This window comes from Podarcis liolepis (genome assembly GCF_965112155.1).
Source record: "Podarcis liolepis genome assembly, chromosome: 6".
NCBI classification, from domain to species: domain Eukaryota; kingdom Metazoa; phylum Chordata; class Lepidosauria; order Squamata; family Lacertidae; genus Podarcis; species Podarcis liolepis.
In genome coordinates this window covers 25,936,058-25,957,377 of record NC_139559.1, presented here as the reverse complement: position 1 = coordinate 25,957,377, position 21,320 = coordinate 25,936,058, and the positions used below count along the sequence as shown (strand labels likewise).

Sequence of the window (21,320 nt, the reverse complement as noted above, 5' to 3'; positions counted from 1 at the left end):
AGCTCTTGGTGAGGAACCTGCAACCTTTCCCTGCCATTACAATACCCCTGTGCAGAAGCAAAAACGGCCAGCACATGGCAAATTATCTTCATTCTGAGAATCATAGTCCTCTGAGGGGAACAGAGTTGCTTCCTGACAACCCTAAGCACCCTTAATAAATTACAGCTGCCAGGATTCCTGTTTAAATTGGTATGACACTACTCCTTTAAATGCATGGTGCAGAAGTGACATAAATCAGGAGCAGGGCAAGGGGTCAGATAAACGATTTTCAACAACATGCCAGGCGTGCCAACCTTTGGGCTACAGTTCCCACCATCCCTAGCCAGTGTGACCAATGGACAGGACTGATGGGGATTGCAGTCCCAAAGATAGATGGACATGGCATTCATACAAAATAAAAATAATTTAAAAAGAAAGGAACGTGAAGGGTGGGAGGGAAGCTGTGAAGGTCTTCCATGCTTCAAATTTATATGGGGTTTATGTGGCCATACAAGAACACAGGGTTGGAGCTCATCCTAATTCCATGTTGCCTCCGCGGGGAAAACCTTCCAGGAAAACTCCCCACCAGTCCAAGAAACCGGAGAAGCGTGTAAACTGCAAGTGCTGCGGCACCTTGAATGCTAAGAAACGTGTTGCACGGTATAAATACTCCAAATGCGTGTGTATATTTGAGCGACGGAGCGAGGAAACCCCGCTTTTCGTTATGGGGGCCCGTCTGAAGAGCGGAACCTCGAAAACTCCGCTCTGGTTTCCAGCCGGCGAAGGGAACGGAAGCAGCCGAGGCAGGTCCGACGGAGCGGCGTCCCCCCATCCACCCCCTCCGTACGCGTGCCGGACGGGCGATGGAGGAGGCCGGAGGGGTGTTCCCCTTCCGCGACGTCCGCTGGGACCCGGACCCGGCGCTGGAGCCGAGCCCGGCCGTGCGCGTGCCTTCTCCGGCTCCCTTGGTGCTGGACAACGGCTCCTTCCAGCTGCGCCTGGGCTGGGCCTGCCGGGCCTCCGAGGTGCCCAGCGAGCCTCTGCTCCGATTCCGGTCGCTGGTGGCGCGCAGCCGCGGGGCGCGCGGAGGGGCCGGCCCCGAGACTCAGGTGGGCAACGACCTGGGCAGCCCCGAGCCCCTCCGCTGGCTGCTGCGCTCGCCCTTCGACCGCAACGTGCCGGTGCAGATGGAGCTGCAGGAGCTGCTCTTCGACCACGGCTTCCAGCGCCTCGGGGTCGCCTCGCAGGTATCGCCATCTAGTACCGTGGTTCCCAGCGTGGGATACACGTCCCACAGGTGGGGGGGGGGATTTGATTTTTAAGGGCAATTCGAGAATAAGTTATTAACATTAATTTTTATTTTTATTTTTGCATTTCTTATGGTTCTAGGGGCCTCATATCATCATCACTTTTAATTTGCATACCGTCTTTCTATCTTACAATACCCAAGGCGGTTTACAAGCGGAAGAAACAAAGAACGGACACCTTGTAACAGTCTAACGCAATACAAAAATGTGATAATAAAACATAACTTTAAAATAAGCGTTCTACATCAAACAAAGTAACATTCAGCAATCATTAGTTCCCTTTTTGAATAATAAGAATTATATGTCACTGGTGGGGGGGGGGATCAGGATTTTTAGAGATGCTTAGGTGGGGCATGGTCAAAAAAAAAGGTTGGGAACCACTGATCTAGTCCAAACGCCATGCAATGCAGGAATATGCAGCTGTCCCATTCCTGGGATCAAACCTGCAACTGTGACATGATCAGCACCAGACTCTGACCAACGGACCTGCCCATGAGTTTGTGCATGTGCTACTCAACGTGTATAGTTCCGTTTCATCAGTACAGCGGTACCCAGCCTGCTTCCGCCAGATGCTGATGACTGGCCTGCCAGTCACTGCCTCTCAAGATTCATAGATCATCAAGCTGTAGAGTTGGAAGGGGCTCCTGAGAGTCATCTAGTCCAACCCACAGCTTCCAGACTCTGTTTTCTTGTGTAGCTCTTTAAATAATTTTCAAACCTACCTAGGTAAACAGTTTTAACCAGGTCTTCATTGCTTGCCATTTCATTACAGGGCTGTGTTGACCACCCAGTTGTTGTCACTGAAGCGGTCTGCAACCCTCTCTATTCAAGACAAATGATGTCGGAGCTCCTGTTTGAATGTTACCAAGTTCCCAAGGTTTCTTATGGCGTGGACAGTTTGTACAGTTTATATCACAACAAGAGGCAGGACTGGCCTTGCAGTGGTCTCATAGTTTCCTCTGGATATCAATGTACACATATTTTGCCAGTCTTGGATGGCCGGTGAGTTGGCTGCAATAAACTGTATCCAAGCATTAGTGGACATTACTAACTTATCAGTGGGTCAACTCTTAGTAAAATTTAGTTGGATGCAATTCAGTTTTTTGCTTGATACTTTAAAATACTGTGAAGTTCTGCTTCTAAAGTTGACCATCAATTTATATAACAAAGGCAGCTGCACAGTTTGGTGTTGCCAACATGTTCTGAAAGAGCATCTTTATCAAATTAATGTTTATGCTCCCTTTATAAAAATGTTTTTGAAAGGTGTTGGGAAAATGAATCTGTGCAGCTGTCTTTCATTTTGTTTGTCATCTTTACTACTGCAATTGATCCATTGATTTGGTGTCTGACTTTTACTAATCCTGTATGCGAGAAGTTGCTAGAATACGTAGATGCTAGTACCTTAGTTCTGCTTAGTTAGGTTTATAGTTTATAGTCATAGGGTGGTTGTTGTCCCCTCAGTTGCCCTCTGTGTGAACTCTCTTATGCAGTAACTAGTGGGCCATCCCTGGTTCCGAGAAAATAGTTTTTACTTGTGCTGCATGAATATTTCCTGAAGGCAACAGAAGAGAGTTGCTATATGAATTGGTATGGGTTTTCTCTGCTTCTTTGGGAGGAAGGGTGACATATAAATTTAATAATAAAGTGTGGAAATGTATATCTAAAACATGGGCACTGAATTATGTTAGAGCATTTGTTTTAAGCTGCTCAGAATTCTGGCATGGTTTTTTTTTAACTTAGATGATAACCTGCTATTGAGAACTCCAGTAGAAAGAACTTAATGAACCATTCCTATATTGTGTACCAACACACATTTACTTTGTTTCTATGGATTGGTAGGTTGGATGCTCGAAACTGTAAGCGTATAAATATTGGAGGGTGCCAGGCTGCTCTGTACCTTCAGCGTCTCCTGCAACTAAAATATCCTGGGCATTTTGCTGCCATTACTCTTAGCCGTGTAGAGGAAATACTGCATGAGCACAGCTATGTTGCAGAAGATTATAAGGATGGTAAGCATTGCTATTAATGGCTGTCTTGCAGCTTTAAAGTTACATACTATTCCCTCATGGTTTGGTAAAAAATATTTTTTTCTCTTAGGGTTCTGGCAATCCCAGGAGAAAAAAATCTTAAGAAGTAAATTTATATTGCTAAAGAGATATGAAAATATTGTAAATGTTAAAATGCTAGTCATGGTTAGTTTTAAACCTGAGTTCGGATTTGATTTGCAAACCTGCTTTAAAAACATGGTTAACATTAAGTATATTGCAGATGTAAAACTTAATTTATAAGATTGATTAGACACCCTTCAACATAAGGTCCAACAATAAAATAATGCAGTTATAATAACAATGACAACCATTGCAATTATAGGAACCGTATGCATTCAAGAAAAGAGGTAGGTCCCACCAAACAAAATACCTTAATTGTCAAAGGGTAAAGTCAGGCATCTTTAGCATACAGCAAAATCTGAACAGTGAACAGGCTAGCTGACCCCTCACAGGGCCACCATCCTCTTTACTTATGAGAGTGGTGAGACTATCATGGGCATCCTCTCTGCAGATCTGAACAGATCTGAAGGTTGGTGGGATGGAGGCAATCTTTCAGATATTTGGAACCTAAATCATTCATATCCTAAAATACTAATGTGAGCTATGGTCAGTGCTGGAAAGTTAACCTGATTTTACTTTATTAAGCTTTTGTATGGTGAATAATCCCTCAGATGCAGCAGCTTGCCCCAAGCAGTATCTAGTGATGCAGATTGCTTTGAGCAAACTTATTTATTATGTGCACTTATAAATAATAAAGTGTATTAAAGGGGCTGAATTACCTTGTTGAATCTGGTCGGTAACTGGTTTTAGGAGGTCCATTTGGCAGACACAATAAAAGACTGTATGCCTATTCTCCATCCTACTCCAGACTGTCAGCAAGTCACATTTGCATCATGTCATTTGCACACTTTCTCCCTCTAGTTTTGCATTAGGAAGAGTTGGCTCTTGGGATTCTACTTGCTCATTTTTATGAATCATAGCTACTCCTTGGAACAAGGGTCTGGGACCTGAGTACCTTTTGCTCCTTTCCTTTTCGTTCATGTCTCCTCCTACTTGGTGCAAAACTGTTGGGAAAAATATGTGCATCTAACAGACAATAGCAGTTTCAATTTGAAAAGTAAACAAGAACAGTAATAGTACAGGCTGTTTGTTTCACTGTTTATAAGCTACCTTTGAGAGTTAACCTCCCAAGGTGGCTCACAACATTTTTTTAAGATAACATTTTGTTATAGATTATCAGATGGCTTTCCCTGTAATTTCCAAATATCCAAACTTTCCAAAGGCATTTGTTTAGCAGCAGAGACCCTGTAGAGTTGTGCCTGCAAAACTCATTATTGTGCTTCTGAAACTTCTGAGCAGAAATGCAGAAGTGGAGGTCACCTGAATATTATGAGAACCATGTGCATAAGATGCAGCTGCCCTTTTCAAATAAGCTGCTGGGGAGCACCCTCACATCTGAAGAGAAGCAGGAGAGGCGGCAGCAACAACTTCGACGGCTCCAGGAGCTCAATGCTCGCCGAAGAGAGGAAAAGCTGCAGCTTGATCAAGAGAGGTTGGACAGGCTGCTTTATGTTCAGGTAACCCTGCACAATGTTTGAGATGCAGCTTTGGGGAAGTTGAAAAGGAGAAGCTGATGGCAGGAGAACATGATATGAAAATCCCAGATTTCATTCTTGGGGAAAATACTTCATGTCATGGGATCACTTTGATATCATCTCAGTGAGAGAATTGCAGATACCACAATAGTCGCCAGAAAATAAGGGCAAGTTTTTAGCTCATTTGGAAATGTTCTCCCGTCCTGGGCTTTTCTCCGATATTCCCCTTAGTTATATTGCAGCCAATAGAAATCACATGGTATTGTGTTTTGTGTGCAGGAACTGCTGGAGGAAGGTCATATGGATCAGTTTCACAAAGGCTTGATGGAACTGAACATGGACTCTGCTGAGGAACTTCAGTCTTACATTCATAAGCTGAGTATGGCCATTGAGCAAACCAAACAGAAAATCCTACAGGCAGAAGTGAGCGTTGAAGTGGACGTTGTTGATAGCAAGCCAGAGGTACTGCAGCGAGGTTGCATTAATTCTGTCAGCACATAGCCATAAGTATATGCAAAACAGTTCTAAGACTGTATTTTATTGACTGTGTTACAACTTCCTGCAAAGTTGTCTATTGCTATATTCTCCTGCAGCTGTCTCCTTTCTGTCTTGCCATCCATCACCATCCGTCTACGTCATAGTGATCTCAGTTGGTGAGTGCCAACAGGACTGCAGCAAAAATAGGGCCACTGAGAAACAAAAGGGAAGTATTGCATTGCTTGAGAGAGTCCAAAGGGTTGCAGAAGTAGAAAAAGATAGTCGGTGGGGCGGGGGGGGGGGAGCTTAAAGAGTCCCCTCCACCTATGAAAAGAAAATTCCCCAATGAGGACTGAGCATGGTCTGGGGTCACAGAATGCTTAATGTCTAGGGAAGAAAATGGGAAATGGATGGGTGCAGAGGAACAAAGTGTATTGAAGAAGGACATGGCTGGCATGAAAGAAGGACATCAAAGACTGAACAGGAGCCACTCCACTCTCCAGTGAAGCTGCTAAGAAGTAGGAGTGGGCCCTGGTGTATCTCAAGGTATGCAGAAATGCAAAATATAAAAGCATGGAGGAAAATCTTCCCCCAAGAGCTCTGTGAGGCTATGCTCATATTTGCTGTTCTCGGAGCTTAGTATCCTCATTTCCTTGCAGAAAACTGAGCTGCCATTTGTTTTGAGTACTCTTGAGACAGACCATAGCCTGTTTTTAATTTTTTTTAAATATGGCCTATTGGAGGTTGAGGATAGGAAAACGGTGGATATTCAAGTTGGAATTATGCAAAGGTTCCTTGTTGGCATTTGGCATCTTTCTTGAGCATTCCTTGTACCCTGTTAGAAAAAAAGTTGAAAAATGGAATATGAAATTAGGGTCAGCTTCACATAACAGAATTGGGTAGATGCCAAGAATATACTGTACTTTTTCATGTATAAGACTACGTTGTTGTTTTTTACTAAAATGTATCCTCTTCTGTATACATTTGAAGCAACTATGTATTGCTCCAAACTACTCATCTCAAAAGGTGAGCTTAAGTGAAGATGCCTATTGACTGAGCCATTTACCAATATCATGGGCAGGGCTTTTTTTCAGCCAGAACTCACCGGAACTGAGTTACAGCACCAAAAAAAGCCTTGATCGTGGGTCATAAACCAGGAGTAATTAAACTGGTGAAACGTTCATGTCAAGTATGAGGGGAATGATAGAAAAGGGTGTGTGAAAGTTAATTGATAACTGTTGGCATTGCATACCACATTCTGAGCCTATGATTTCCATAAACTATGAAAATGAATACTGGTCGTGTAATGGCTTTGTTTTCATGAGCATTTGTCTAGCACAGTGTTTCCCAACCGGTGTTCCGCGGCACACTAGTGTGCCGCGAGACGTTGCCTGGTGTGCCGTGGGAGGGAGGCGGGCGGGTCGGGCGGCAAGAGGCGGGGCGGCGGCGGCGAGGAAAGGCCGCCCAGCGCGGGGCTCTCGCCGTCTGCCTGGCTGGCTGCCTGCGTGGCGCTGACGTCACGGGGCTGTAACGTGCCCCACATAGGCACACGCGGGGCGGCGAGCGAGCTCCCTCCCACATCCCATCGCCGCTCGCTTCGGCCGGCCTACTGGGCTGTCGCAGGCGGAAGGCCTGCGCATGCGCGAGGTTTTCGCGCCTTCGGGATTCCCTTCACACCTTCCTCCTCCCGGGTCCTTGAGAGCGCGGGAAGCGGCAGCGCGAGACCAGCGTTGAGCCTGGTAGGTATTGCGCTTGCCAAGGCAGTCATTTGGGAAATGAAAACTTGCAAAGCAAGCAACCAGTTCAATCTGAAGTACGTGTATGCTTAATATCTTGTATCTGAAACCTGTTCTGCCCCCTCCCCCACACTTGGTGCCATTTTCATCTAAACATGCAGCAGAGTAAGTTGACCCAGAATAGTACCAATTCAGATGGCAGATGGGAGAATGACAGTGCTGAATGCTTTCCCATGTAGAACAGTCCCTGCAAATAAAAACCTAGCATATTTGGAAGAGGGATGCTAGCCTAACCATTACCTTCTATGCTGTTACTATTTTTTTATTTTTTTTTTTACATAAGTAAAAAGTGACCTTTCCCCATCTGGCATGGTGGTGTGCCTCGAGATTTTTTTCATGAAACAAGTGTGCCTTTGCCCAAAAAAGGTTGGGAAACACTGGTCTAGCATGCGTAGGGCAAAGGAGAACCATGGACTGAAATCAGTGACATCTTCTAAGCAAGAGTTATTTGAGGATACATTTTTACTTCTATGCAGAAAAATGTTTAATCTTTATCATTATGTAAGCCTTTATTTATAAGTTCTGTAAACTTTCTCATATTTGCTAAATTCAAAAATAGCCTTTTTTGGTTTACAGCTGGCAAAACCAAATTCTTGGCATGAAATTCCCAAACCCCAATTGCTTAGCATTACAGCTCTAAGTAAAGTAGCCTACCTCAGGTTTGAAACGGTAAATAGTTTTTTTTAATATCTTCAGCCAGCACTGGCAAGAGCTATGGAGGCATCCTGATTCAGTTATTTTAGCAGCCTGGTCTTTGTTGCCCCTTCTGGCATAATACTTACTTTCACTGAACTTTGCTGCCTGAAAGTAGCAATTTCCCACTATTTACAAAACCTCTTATTTAGACTGCAAATATTGGCTTACCAGCTTCACATGAACAGACAAAAATACTTCATAAACCTGTTGATGAGTCTTAAATGTACCAAGTTTGTGCCATCCTGAACATCTAAACTTGCTCTAGTCTTTTCGTGTGAATTATATATTTATGTTTGTATGTATATGTGGATTAGGCATTCTTCTGAACAGAGGATTTTTAAAAAGTGCATAACTGTGTTAAAGTAATTGGATGTATGTAAATATATTGATTGATTTTATTATCTCATAAAATTTATACACATAACACTGGTCCTGAGAGATCTGCATTGGCTCCCAGTACGTTTCTGAGCACAATTCTAAGTGTTCGTGCTGACCTTTAAAGCCCTAAACGGCCTCGGTCCAGTATACCTGAAGGAGCATCTCCACCCCCATTGTTCAGCCCGGACACTGAGATCCAGTCCTGAGGGCCTTCTGGCGGTTCCCTCATTGCGAGAAGTGAAGTTACAGGGAACCAGACAGAGGGCCTTCTTGGTAGTGGCGCCCACCCTGTGGAACACCCTCCCATCAGATGTCAAGGAAATAAGCAGCTATCCTATTTTTAAAAGACATCCGAAGGCAGCCCTGTTTAGGGAAGTTTTTTATATTTAATGCTGTATTGTTTTTAACACTTGGTTGGGAGCCGCCCAGAGTGGCTGGGGAAACTCAGCCAGATGAGCGGAGTATAAATAATAAATTATTATTATTATTATTATTATTTTATTTATTTATTTATTTATTTATTTATTTATTATTGAAAACCCCTCAAAGCAGTTTACAAAAAGATAAAACAATAAAATTGAGGGGGAGAAATGTTTACTAAGGCTGTAGTCCCAACACATTTAGTAGCCCCTTGAATTTGGTGGGACTTTATGATTAATTGCATCATCTTAGAACTGCATAGTTGACATTCAGCCAGCAGGAAAGGCTTGTTCATTCTGGTCATAACTGGTGTTAGACCTTGGCATTGGCAAGCCAGCTTCTGTGGCTTCGCTGTTTTAATATAAGAACCTGTGGTCTCTTTCATTTTCAAGATGCCTGATCTGGATCCAATGGGCAGCGAACAATCAATGGAAGACGTAGAAAGCATGAATGAATTTGAGCCCTTATTTGCTGAGGAGCAACCCGAAGTTGAAAAGCCAGTTACTACAGTACAGGTTTGTCTTTATACACATCCTATCTCTTAGTCTACTTTACAATATATATTTTTGCAAGGTTTTGCACAAACTTGATGGCAGAAAGTGAGGCGGAATTAAAAAACATTTTAATGAGGGTGAAAGAGGAGAGCACAAAATATGGTCTGAAGCTCAACATCAAAAAAACTAAGATCATGGCCACTGGTTCCATCACCTCCTGGCAAATAGAAGGGGAAGAAATGGAGGCAGTGAGAGATTTTACTTTCTTGGGCTCCATGATCAATGCAGATGGTGACAGCAGTCACGAAATTAAAAGACACCTGTTTCTTGGGAGAAAAGCAATGACAAACCTAGACAGCATCTTAAAAAGCAGAGACATCACCTTGCTGACAAAGGTCCGTATAGTTAAAACTATGGTTTTATCAGTAGTGATGTATGGAAGTGAGAGTTGGACCATAAAGAAGGCTGATTGCCGAAGAATTGATGCTTTTGAATTATGGTGCTGGAGGAGACTCTTGAGAGTCCCATGGACTGCAAGAAGATCAAACCTCTCCATTCTTAAGGAAATCAGCCCTGAGTGCTCACTGGAAGGACAGATCCTGAAGCTGAGGCTCCAGTACTTTGGCCACCTCATGAGAAGAGAAGACTCCCTGGAAAAGACCCTGATGTTGGGAAAGATGGAGGGCACAAGGAGAAGGGGACGATAGAGGACGAGATGGTGGGACAGTGTTCTCGAAGCTACCAGCATGAGTTTGACCAAATTGCGTGAGGCAGTGGAAGACAGGAGTGCCTGGCGTGCTCTGGTCCATGGGGTCACGAAGAGTAGGACATGACTAAACAACAATTTTTGCATTCAGTCAGCTACACTGGGCATGAATTTTGAGCCCTGGCCTCACTAAGTAAGTCCTTGGAGGAGGCTCTATCCCTTGGCTGAAGTTTTATTATCTGTCAATAATAATAATAGTGACTTAAACCCATGGCATTGAAAAATGAAGATTGTAAACTCATGTTTCAGACACTGACTACCAAATCCCATTGACTTCAACCCATGGCTGTAATTCTGTGTATATTTGGGAGTAACTCTGTGAAACGTGCTTTCAAGTATACATGCATATGGTTGACCTGCAGGAGAAGTGTTAATTTCCCCTCCCCAAAAATGCTTGTAGCAATAGGAAGAAACATCCCCAAGAGTATCTGCTGTCACCTTGATCACAGTTTATACCAGTTATATCTCATACAGCAGACATAATGTAAACTGTAAGCACCTAACATTTTCTAGATACTACACCAAACATTAAAAATACGAGTCCATGCCTGAGGGCTTACAATCTAGTAAATGCAGTACAAAAGAAACAAGGCATAGGAAAAGAACTGGGGAAGTAAATTCAGAAACTAATTCTTCGAAAAGTTACACAAATGTTTAATGACCAGGTAGTGTGGTTGTGGGAAATGGTTCTGGGAGGGGAGAAGCCAAAAGGCTTTCAGTCCCAACTGATAGAGTATCTTATGCTATCTCATCTCTCCTACTGCTGCAACTACCTATAATATCTCATAACAGAATGTGTTGAAAAGTTGAAGTCTCTCTCTGGATGAGGGCAGACAATACAGATTCTGGTGGTGATAGAGCTTAATTCATATTTACAACATATTTTCAATAAAATGTTGAGCATTACATAAAAGGTTCTGACAAATAGCAGTACATTTCTGACTCTGATATTTTTACAGCCCGTGTTTAACCTGGCAGAGTATCACCAGCTCTTTATTGGCACAGAAAGAATCCGGGTTCCTGAAATTATCTTCCAGCCATCCTTAATAGGAGAAGAGCAGGCTGGGATGGCAGAAACCATACAGTTTGTCCTGGACAGGTTAGTTTTCAAAAGTGAACTCCTATTTAAATGACAGTGCAATCCTGTACATATGTATCTGGAAATAAGCCTAGTTGAATTAAATGGTACTCTTAGGTAAATGTGGGTAGCATTGCAGCCTCTGTGTATTTAAGAACAAGCTGTCACTGTTCAGAGAGTACTTGTTTTTTCTCCTGTAGAACCCAAATAATTAGTCTCCTCACTTTTTTAATATAAAAAACCCTCAGTTTTGCAAGATTATGGGGGATGCCACCACATTAAATAAGGCATTGTGTGATTATACATTTTGTTAGCTGCCTTGAACATAGTGCATGATGCAGGGCACAAATTATATAAAAGAAGATGGTTGAGAGACACATTTGAAAGCCATGTACACACACAGTCCCCCTGTGTCTCACTGTTAAAATGTAAATTAACAGGCAGTCTGAAGAGAGGAGCTTTTTACTGGAAGGATCTTTTGAATTGGAACAAACTAAAATCAGATTTGTGCTTTAATCCTTGAAAAAGTTTAAACATTAAATCGGCCTCTACCACTACAGGGATTTACCCTTCCCATCCACCCTTAGCACAGGGGTGGGGAATGTTTTTCAGTCCAGGGGCCACATTCTTTTCTGGGCCACCTTCTGAGGGCCATATGCCAGTGGTGGTTGGGGCCAGAGGCAAAAGAGGGCAGAACAACAAACGAATTTTACCTTTCATTCTCTGTCCTCAATCCCAGTCAGCTAGAAGCATTATGAATCTGTTAAGGGAGTTTTATTTCTTCAGGTATCCTAAAGAGCAGCAGGAAAAACTTGTCCAGAATGTCTTCCTTACTGGTGGGAACATGATGTATCCTGGAATGAAAGCCAGAATCTACAAGGAGCTGCTTGAAATGAGGCCATTCCAGTCGTCTTTTCAGGTGTAGTATTGGCTTTAGCAATGCAATGGCTACATGCAACATCCAAATACTGTACATGGCAACAATGACCAAACTTTATTGCACATGTGAAGCTAAGGGGGGCATTTGAACCGATGTAAAAAATCTACTGAATTGGGCAGCAAGCTTAAAGAGGGATGTAAATTTATAGAATGCATTGGTAACCATGCTGGGCAGCATAAAGTATGGTAAAGGTAAAGGGACCGCTGACCATTAGGTCCAGTCGTGGTCAACTCTAGGGTTGCAGCGCTCATCTCGCTTTAATGGCCAAGGGAGCCGGCGTACAGCTTCCGGGTCATGTGGCCAGCGTGACTAAGCCACTTCTGGCGAACCACAGCAGCACACAGAAACACCGTTTACCTTCCCGCTGGAACGGTACCTATTTATCTACTTGCACTTTGACGTGCTTTCGAACTGCTAGGTTGGCAGAAGCAGGGACCAAGCAACTGAAGCTCACCCCGTCATGGGGATTCGAACCGCCGACCGTCTGATCAGCAAGCCCTAGGCTCTGTAGTTTAACCCACAGTGCCACCCAGGCAAAAATATTGTCCAGCACTTGAACCTTCATGTTCAGGGACTGTATGACCTCGAATTTGCTTGTTGGGAAGCAACAGTGTGGGAGAGCTACTGATAGCCCTGCTTTGTTTGAGTACTTTCTTGGTTCATCACTGAGGAACAGGATGCTGGCTAAGAGGAAGCTTTTGGCTTTCATATTCTGGCAGTAGAACAACAAACGGGGGACATGGTTGCTGCATTCTGCTTTGTGTCTTTATAAAGGTAACCCTCCTTCCCGTTTTTCAGCATACAAGGCAGTTTACAAATGATCAAAGGAACAAGTTCTGAGAATGCACTGCAAGGGGCAGACCATAGAATATGAAAACGTTAAATCCAAAAAGCAAAAAGACTTGAGGAAAAGAAAAGCATTTTAGATTGGTGTCTAAGAAAGAAGAACTGACACCCAGCAAACCTTTCTGGGGAATGCGTTCTATACAAGAGCTAGCAGAATAGAAAAGACCTTCGCTCTGGTTGTTACACTGCCAGCATCAGAGGTCAGGGCCATCCAGAGCACAGCCTCAGAAGGTAACCTTAAGGAACAGGTTGTTTCATACCAAATAGGATTGTCAGACGTTTGCACCATGTAGCTTTGTGTGTTGCCATTCTTGTTCTGTGGCCTTTGACTTCCACTAAACAGATCCCTTTATTGTCTTGCTGCCATCCAGGTGCATCTTGCTTCCAATCCTGTTTTAGATGCATGGTATGGAGCTCGAGAGTGGGCCCTGGAGTACATGAACCGCGATGAAGGCTGGATTACAAGGAAAGATTATGAAGAAAAGGGTGGAGAATACCTTAAGGAGCACTGTACTTCCAACGTTTATGTGCCCATCCGTCTCCCAAAGCAGGCTCCGCGGGCAGCTGAAACTCCAGCATCCAGCAAAGCGCCGGGAACCGCCGCAAACAATGTCTCTGAGCAAGCATAGTATGCAGGCTGCAATGGTATGTAATTGCAAAATAGACACAACCTGTGTAAAGCTTTTCAAAGGACTGCAAGGCAGCTGCCATCCTGCAAAACCAGGTGCAAGTTTAAGTTCAACATTTCCGGGCACCTCAGCTTGTGCAGCGATCAATTGTGTGTTTTATCCATGGTTGCCATGGAAGAATTGCAGGCTCTTCACCAGTTTTTGGTGTAAAAAATGCAAAAGAAATATTGGCCTCATTGAGGCTAACATATCATGTGTTTTATATTAATAGACTATGCTGTAAAAATCTGCTGGCAATGTAAATAAAGTCTTTTGGGTTTTCCCCTCCCCATGTTTATCAGTGTCAAATGTTCCTAACATACCACAGGACTGATTTCCAGAGAGGTAGCCATATTCGTCTGCTGCAACAAAAACTATGAAAACTACATTATGCCAATATGGACCAAAGTGTTTATTTCAAGCTTTGGTGAATGTGAGCTTGCTTCATCAGATACATCAGTAGCAATGTTAATCCAGGAGGGGGAGCCTTTACCCAAAGGAAGAAGGAACAAATTTTGCTGAAATTGAGATTTGGGGTTTTGTTTCTTATTCTAGTCATCTGTTCACATGGTTGTGGACTTTTCCTTTCTTTTGTTCAATAGCTAAAGGGGGGAAAACCCACAGTATAGCTTCAGAAGTTTATTCTGACACACGTTTGTAAAACGAGAAGGTTCAGCAATGCATCAGTTTATGAAACATTTCTTACATAAGGGAGGCAAACACTGGTGTTGGTAGAGAGAGAAAACGCCATATTTGGTTCAGTTAGGACATCCTACATTAGTGATGAATTACTAATTGAACATGGCTGCATTGGTTAGTGACCCCCTGCATGCCAAAGAGAACAAAACCCTTGTTCATTACTCTTGCCTATATTAAGCAGCCATTGTTTTAGCCTGTCATAGTGCCACACAGATTCTCTTCTAAATGAATGTATCCCTGTATGCTTGAACATCGGCTCTATTAATCAGGCACACAACTGCGAATTAAGGAAAAACTGTAACTCTTTAACAAGGAGAGAAAATAGGGAAAGCAATTAGCCCAAATTATGGCCCAATTTTCAACTGTCAGTTATTGTAGCACTGTCCAGGTAAAACAGAACTTTAGTCTGCAAGGAACTGATCCGAGATTGCACTTATCACAGAAACTGGAGATAATTTGTCATTAATTGGTGCCTAAATTCTTGTATAAGGGCTAGTTCAGGGTTAGCTTGGGTAGGCCACATCCAGCTGCAGATGCTATTTTATTTATTACATCTAAATGCATTTGGCTGCTGATGTGCCCTCAAACACTCATTAAGGTATAGCAAAAAGTTAATGCCATAGTTTTCTCAAGGTGGGAAACTTTCAAGCTCTCAGAACAAGGTGAAAAAGCATAAGCTTGGATGTATAGTTCTCAATGTAGAACACTGGGAAGTTCACAAACTTAAGTAGGTTTTCTAACAAGCAGCCGAATGGCCACAAATAACCTATCTGAACAAATGTGCGTTGATCACTTCATATACAACAACCAAATGTGTGTTGTATATGTAATATCATCCTCAGTAAAGTCTTAATGATCCGGATTCTTACAACATAGACAACACCCTGCCTTTCAGTCCAATTTGCCAATTGCAAATACATCAACACTAGCTTCTCGGCATCATGTACATTTGCCTTAGAATAGCCATTAGGCTGTCTTCTTAAAATTCTTCTAAATACTGTATTTTTTGCACCATAACACTCACTTTTTCCCTCCTAGAAAGTAAGGGGAAATGTCTGTGCGTGTTATGGAGCGAATGCCTGCGGGTGGCGGGGGGGATCTGCTGCAGTCGTGAGCAGAGGATCCATGGTTCCCCTTCCTTCCCTCCTCCGTGGTTACAAAGCATGGATCCTCGGGATTTTTGCATTGGGCTACTCCAAACTCACTGTCAGATCACATGTCTGTGGCCACAGCATGAACCACAAAAATCATATATCCACTATTTCGTTTAGAATATTTTTTTTCTTGTTTTCCTCCTCTAAAAACTACGTGTGTGTTATGGTCTGGTGCGTGTTATAGAGCGAAAAATATGGTGACTTATGAAATGAATCTGTAAACTTTGTAGTTTACTGCTTTTTTATTAATATGCATCCCAACTTACGTATTTCCTTGCTGCTGAATGAGATTTCCATTTGTGTTTCCTGACTAAGAAAAAGATTCCACACTCCTTCAGCTCAGATGTAAGACATAATACTTTTATGTAATGTTGTGCCTGAGCACAGGTGATCCATAATAGGGAGTCCATTTATAGGCAGTTGGCAAGCATTAGCTGTCTTACAGAGTCTGCTTGGTTTGTGCAAGTCTGTCACTTTTGGCCCCAGGCCACAGTCAGGGCAATTGAGGCCCTCAAGGCTGCAGAAGTAGATTATCAAGGCAACTCTTAGGTGGTTAGGTTTCAAGCATCCTGTATCTTTCTTGCTTTGCCTATGTCATTTTTGGAATGTGATTTAACTTTTCAAGATGGCAGTATCTAGAACTGAATGCAGTACTGCAGATAAGACTGTGACCATTGCTGGAGAGACAGACACGCACATTTCTTTCCAGTTCTTAGGTACACAGTGCTTCTGTGTTAATGTAAGACAGTGATTGTCTTTGAACCACACATGTCTCTGAAAGGTAATAAAACCAGATTATTGTAAACTTCATTATTCCTCATTGAATGGTTAAAATCTACAGAATTATGTGACCTGGACCATGTTCAGAATTGTGGAATATACAAAATCCTGAGGTTAAACACACAAGATGCAACAATTCTGCACTCTGAAGGCACAAGCATTTTGTTCATGTTGCCTGCATGTGTTCATTTTTAGCCTCAAAGTGATGACATTTAGAAACTTGCTTAGAAAAGTCCAACCCTTATTTTAATACTCTACTTAGGCATATTGAAGCAGCAACTTTGTGCAGCTGACTGCTTGCAAGTTGTTTGTGCCCCAAATTTGGCCACCACACAGTTTATCTTCAAAATGATGGGGTTTTTTTTGTTTGTTTTCGTCTTGCCTTGACAAAAGATTAAGAATCTAAGCTCCCACTAAATCAGTGGCAAACGTCCTGCTGATTTTAACGGGCAGGATTGTACCTTGACTTTAAATTGCAAAGATAAAGCAGGAATAATCAGGTAGTACTATTTTTGTTTTGCCCTGCTCCTTTAGCAAGCTTTCTAACAGCACTTTAGCTTCAAAACGTCATTCCCAGAACTCTACTATTAACCACAATAATGGGTCAATTAAGTGTACCAGGAAGTAATGACAAGGAAATAACAAGAGACGTGTTGATTTCAGCTGCCCCCAGACAAAAGAAAATTAATGTTTGCCAAGTGGAAAATGTTAAAATCAACAGCAGGGGACTGGAATAAATATGTTCAAGTTTGTAAAGTCTTATGAAGGACACAACACAGTAGAAACTAGGGCTGCAGTCCTGAGCACTCTTCCCAAGAAAAAGGTCCCATTTAACCAAGTGGGACTCCTGTGTGAGTAAACATACTTAGAAGCAGCTGTAAGTCCCATCACCAGTGTTAACTGGAGTTTGCAATTTAGTTAAACCAATTTACAACCTAGTATTTTGTTATGTTTTGATTTTTTAAAAGTTGATGTTAACCAGAATAGCGGGTCAACATCACGTATCATTTGCTGGTTTTCCTGCTGCAACAAGCTGATCTTGGCAGGAGACAAGTGTACCTATTTTCTTCTGACAAAGGATGGAGATTGGGATTAAAGAAGGGATATTACTACCACCACCACCACCACCACTACTACTACTACTACTAAGCCCATTGTTGAAATGTGAAGTAGAAGTCTCTCTCCATTTGCTTACATTTGGCACTTTGCATGGCCAAGCACATAAAGAAGAAAATCAGCAATCATTTTTACCTTTTTTATTATTGTATTTTGCTGGGTGGGTGGTGGTGGTAATTCTAGTCTAGGGGTTGATGCTGTGCCTGCAATATGTGACTAGTTTTGAACAAGTTGTTGTTGTTGATGGTGATGATGAACCACCCTCTTGATGAAGGGTGGTATGTAAATCTAATAAGCAAAGTTTAATTGATGAAACAGTTTAATTGATGAAAATAAAATAAAAATAAAAGGTATCCTATTGCATTATAAAAGTTAACACAATTCCATATATACTTATCTAAGGTATAAGTATTATTGTTTATCTATCCCCTACCGTATTTTGTATAAATGCTTTTCATGTATCATTATACTTGTTCATGCAACGTCTCTGTCTATAAGCAATCCTTTCATAAGTTGCAAGTGCAGTCATATCTTTGCAGTGCATCAGTATCAGTCTTTTGGCACAAAGAATCCATTTATGTTAATAGGTCTTGACTTTTTGGCAGGTACTCCTTGGGAGTGGGTGTTAGAGGTAAACATACAGTAGTGATCAAAATATTCAAATATACTTTCTCTCAGATAAGTGTGTGAGCATATATTCTCTTTTGCACACACAATCTAGTGACCAAATGAGATTTGTATATGTGGTTACTATTACGAAGATAGCCTGGTCCCAGGTTATGTCCTTGCATGGGGTGATTTCTACCCTTCTGGCCTAGTAATTTAATTACGCTAATCTGTGTTTATTGGGATGCGGGTGGCGCTGTGGGTTAAACCACAGAGCCTAGTGCTTGCCAATCAGAAGGTTGGCGATTTGAATCCCTGCGACAGGGTGAGCTCCCATTGCTCTGTCCCTGCTCCTGCCAACCTAGCAGTTCGAAAGCACGCCAAAAAGTGCAAGTAGATAAATAGGTACTGCTCCGGCGTGAAGGTGAACGACGTTTCCATGCGCTGCTCTGGTTTGCCAGAAGCGGCTTAGTCATGCTGGCCACATAACCCGGAAGCTGTAAGCCAGCTCCCTCGGCCAATAAAGAAAGATGAGCGCCGCAACACCAGGGTCATCCGCGACTGGACCCTAATGGTCAGGGGTCCCTTTACCTTTAATCTGTGTTTATCTCCTTTATGAAACATGCAGTCCAACTACCAGAGACAGCCACAGAGGTTAGTTTTTGCCTATGATGTAGAAGCAGAACCTAGACTTTCCCTAAAGCTCAGGTCCCGTGGAAAACAGAACCTATTATCTCTTAAATCATTACGGGCTGCTGCAGTTCCTTACATACCTTTTCACTGGCTTGGCTGTTTTAATTAATATGCCACATCTGTGTTTTTAGGCAACCGCATACTTTTGATCCATGAATAACTGAACTTGTGGCCAAGCTACATGTTATACAACTATATATATATATATAGCAGGAGTCTGGCGGTCATTTTAAAGTGTTAAATACAGCAGCTTCTAATGAGTGCAACTAGGAATTGAGATGCAGGGGAAAGGAGGATCTAAATCCCCCCCCCCATTTTATCAACACAAAAAACAGCGACAATTTGTTGTTGACAAAGGACATATAAAAGGCCCCATTACCTTCAGTAGCTTAGGGCCTCATCAAAGCTAAATCTGGCCCTGATTGTCCTTTAATCTGACTAATCTTCACCAAACACAGTTTTTTCTTCCACCATAACAGCCCTCAGAAAACTGATGTGTGCTGTTGTGTACAAGTGTACCATTTGAGCTTCCCTAAGCACCACACTAGTTCACCTATGTTAGACGTTCACTGGTTTGGCAGGGTTAATGGCACACACTCTCTCGAGCGATTGCCTGGCAAAAGGAGATCGACGTTTCTGCACTCCTTTCCAAGTCATTTATTACCTTGGGAATTGACACACATTCCTGTTTCTAGGTCACTCAAGCGTCTGCTAGTGGCTCGGAGACGGATTTTGCTAGAGAACAGTGCCGTATATCATAAGAGGTCTTGAGAGGAGGTCAAGGGCCCCTGGGACATTTTGTTCTGCATGCAAATGGAAGGAGGCAGGCCATTTCCCCTTTTAGTTAGGAAGAGAAGTGCACACACCCCTCATGTTCTCAGGCCACGTGTAGATTAATCTTTGGAAACGGCTCTCACAAGCAACTGTTGTACCCTGTGAGCTAGTGTTAGTGTTTACACAATAAAAAATAAAGTGCACATAAATGAGGTGCAAATACATAAAGTGCACATTTTACTGCTGCCATAAAAGCAGTGACTGCCTTGTATTAACATGTTAATTTTTTTGGGGGGGGGATTATCAACACACATTTTAAAAATTAATTTTTATGTTGTGTGTACTTTGGAACAAGTCTTTCAACTTCCTCCTGAACTCTGAAAGAGCTGCCTTTGCCCAAATGTTTGAGAGAAGATCCTGATATTCTGTGAAGCTGTCTCTCTGTATGTGTTCTTTAAAAATGGATAGATGAATGTTGTAAGAAAATAGCTCTTGGCAGAAGACTCTGGCATGAGTACGAGTAAGGGCTTTCTCAAAAATTCACTTTTTGAGTCTGATTTTTCTTACGGTACAAAGAAGCAAGTTTTCATACATCTTCCAGATGGTTCCTTACAATGATTTTAAATTACAAGTCGAGGAATACCTAGGAGTAGTATTCAGAAAACATCTGGAAACAGCTGCATTGATTGATGGTGCCATTTGCAGGTCTTGTTTTGGAATGAATTATACTGTTGATCTTACAAGCAATATGCCAATTCCACCTTTTTTTCCTTTTTTACACAAGGGGGTTCCTGCGTCTGTCTAATATTAGGCAGAATTAGTCTGTGTAATATGTGACTTAGGAGTCAGAGGGAACAACTCGTAAATCTGAGATACAAACTGAGATACTCATAAATTGCTGGCAGTGCTGTGTGTTGGGTTCAATCCTACTCATGCACGCTGGAGGTTGTCTTATTCAACTTACTGGGTAGCGTTCACTGGGTGTCTCTCCGATGATGAAAAGCAACTGGCAGAACAGGGATGGAGGAAATTTTCAGCAATTCCTCCCCCTGCACCCCCTCCCAAAATCTACTCCAAAGGATTGCATCTGGAGCAGTTTTTGAGAGAGGTTGCAGGGAACGGGGGTAATTGCTGAAAGCTTGCACACCTTTTTTAGCTAACAGATGCCTTCCATCAGCGAAGTGACACCCATTAGATTCCACATAGTGGAAAAATGTGGCATAAACAAGCATAGGATTGGACTGTTAGAAGAAGAAGAAGAAGAAGAAGAGGAGGAGGAGGAGGAGGAGGAGTTTGAATTTGATATCCCGCCTTTCACTCCCCTTCAGGAGTCTCAAAGCGGCTAACATTCTCCTTTCCCTTCCTCCCCCACAACAAACACTCTGTGAGGTGAGTGGGGCTGAGAGACTTCAAAGAAGTGTGACTGGCCCAAGGCCACCCAGCAGCTGCATGTGGAGGAGCGGAGACACGAACCCGGTTTCCCAGATTACGGGACTACCGCTCTTAACCACTACACCACACTGGCTCTGCAAGAAGCTGCAAGTACATCTGATAATGTGTGTGTCGAGTCCCATTAGCAACCTAGATAGGATGATTATTCTAAGTTTTGAATGCCTTCAAAAAAATCCCCAGTTGTAATTCTTGGGGCTTTGCAGGTTTTCTTCCAGGTAACGGCTGTGGCCAGCATTTGTAAGATCCAGGCTGGAGTTACACCTAACTTCCATGAAGCCAATGTCACACTAGCATTCTAATTCTACCATGCACCTCTTTTTCTCCAGCACGGTACCGCAAGCCACCTATTTTTTATTATTCTGTTTTCTACAGTGCTCAAAAAGATACGGAGGTAGTGCAAGTTTCTTTGCTTCTGAGTCAGCTTCCCCAGTGGCTTCTGAGTGGCAATAAACATAAGGTCTGTGAGCAGGGTTTGACGTTTCGGCCTTTGCTAAGAGAAGGAAGTCAGGTTGTAGATTTAAATAAAACATTACCTTGAATGCTCCCACCACACCTTGT

At 42.7% G+C, this 21,320-nt stretch overlaps 1 protein-coding gene across 1 annotated transcript; it reads left to right on the top strand.

Moving 5' to 3' along the window:
- The first annotated feature begins 541 nt into the window (after positions 1-541).
- ACTR5 (actin related protein 5) lies at positions 542-13,776 on the top strand. Its single transcript, XM_083508079.1, has 9 exons — positions 542-1,226; positions 2,059-2,288; positions 3,126-3,295; positions 4,694-4,911; positions 5,209-5,391; positions 9,089-9,211; positions 10,916-11,055; positions 11,821-11,953; positions 13,192-13,776. Exons 1-9 carry the CDS (start codon positions 843-845, stop codon positions 13,447-13,449), a joined length of 1,839 nt encoding a protein of 612 aa, XP_083364205.1. The 5' UTR covers positions 542-842; the 3' UTR covers positions 13,450-13,776.
- Positions 13,777-21,320: the final 7,544 nt, after the last annotated feature.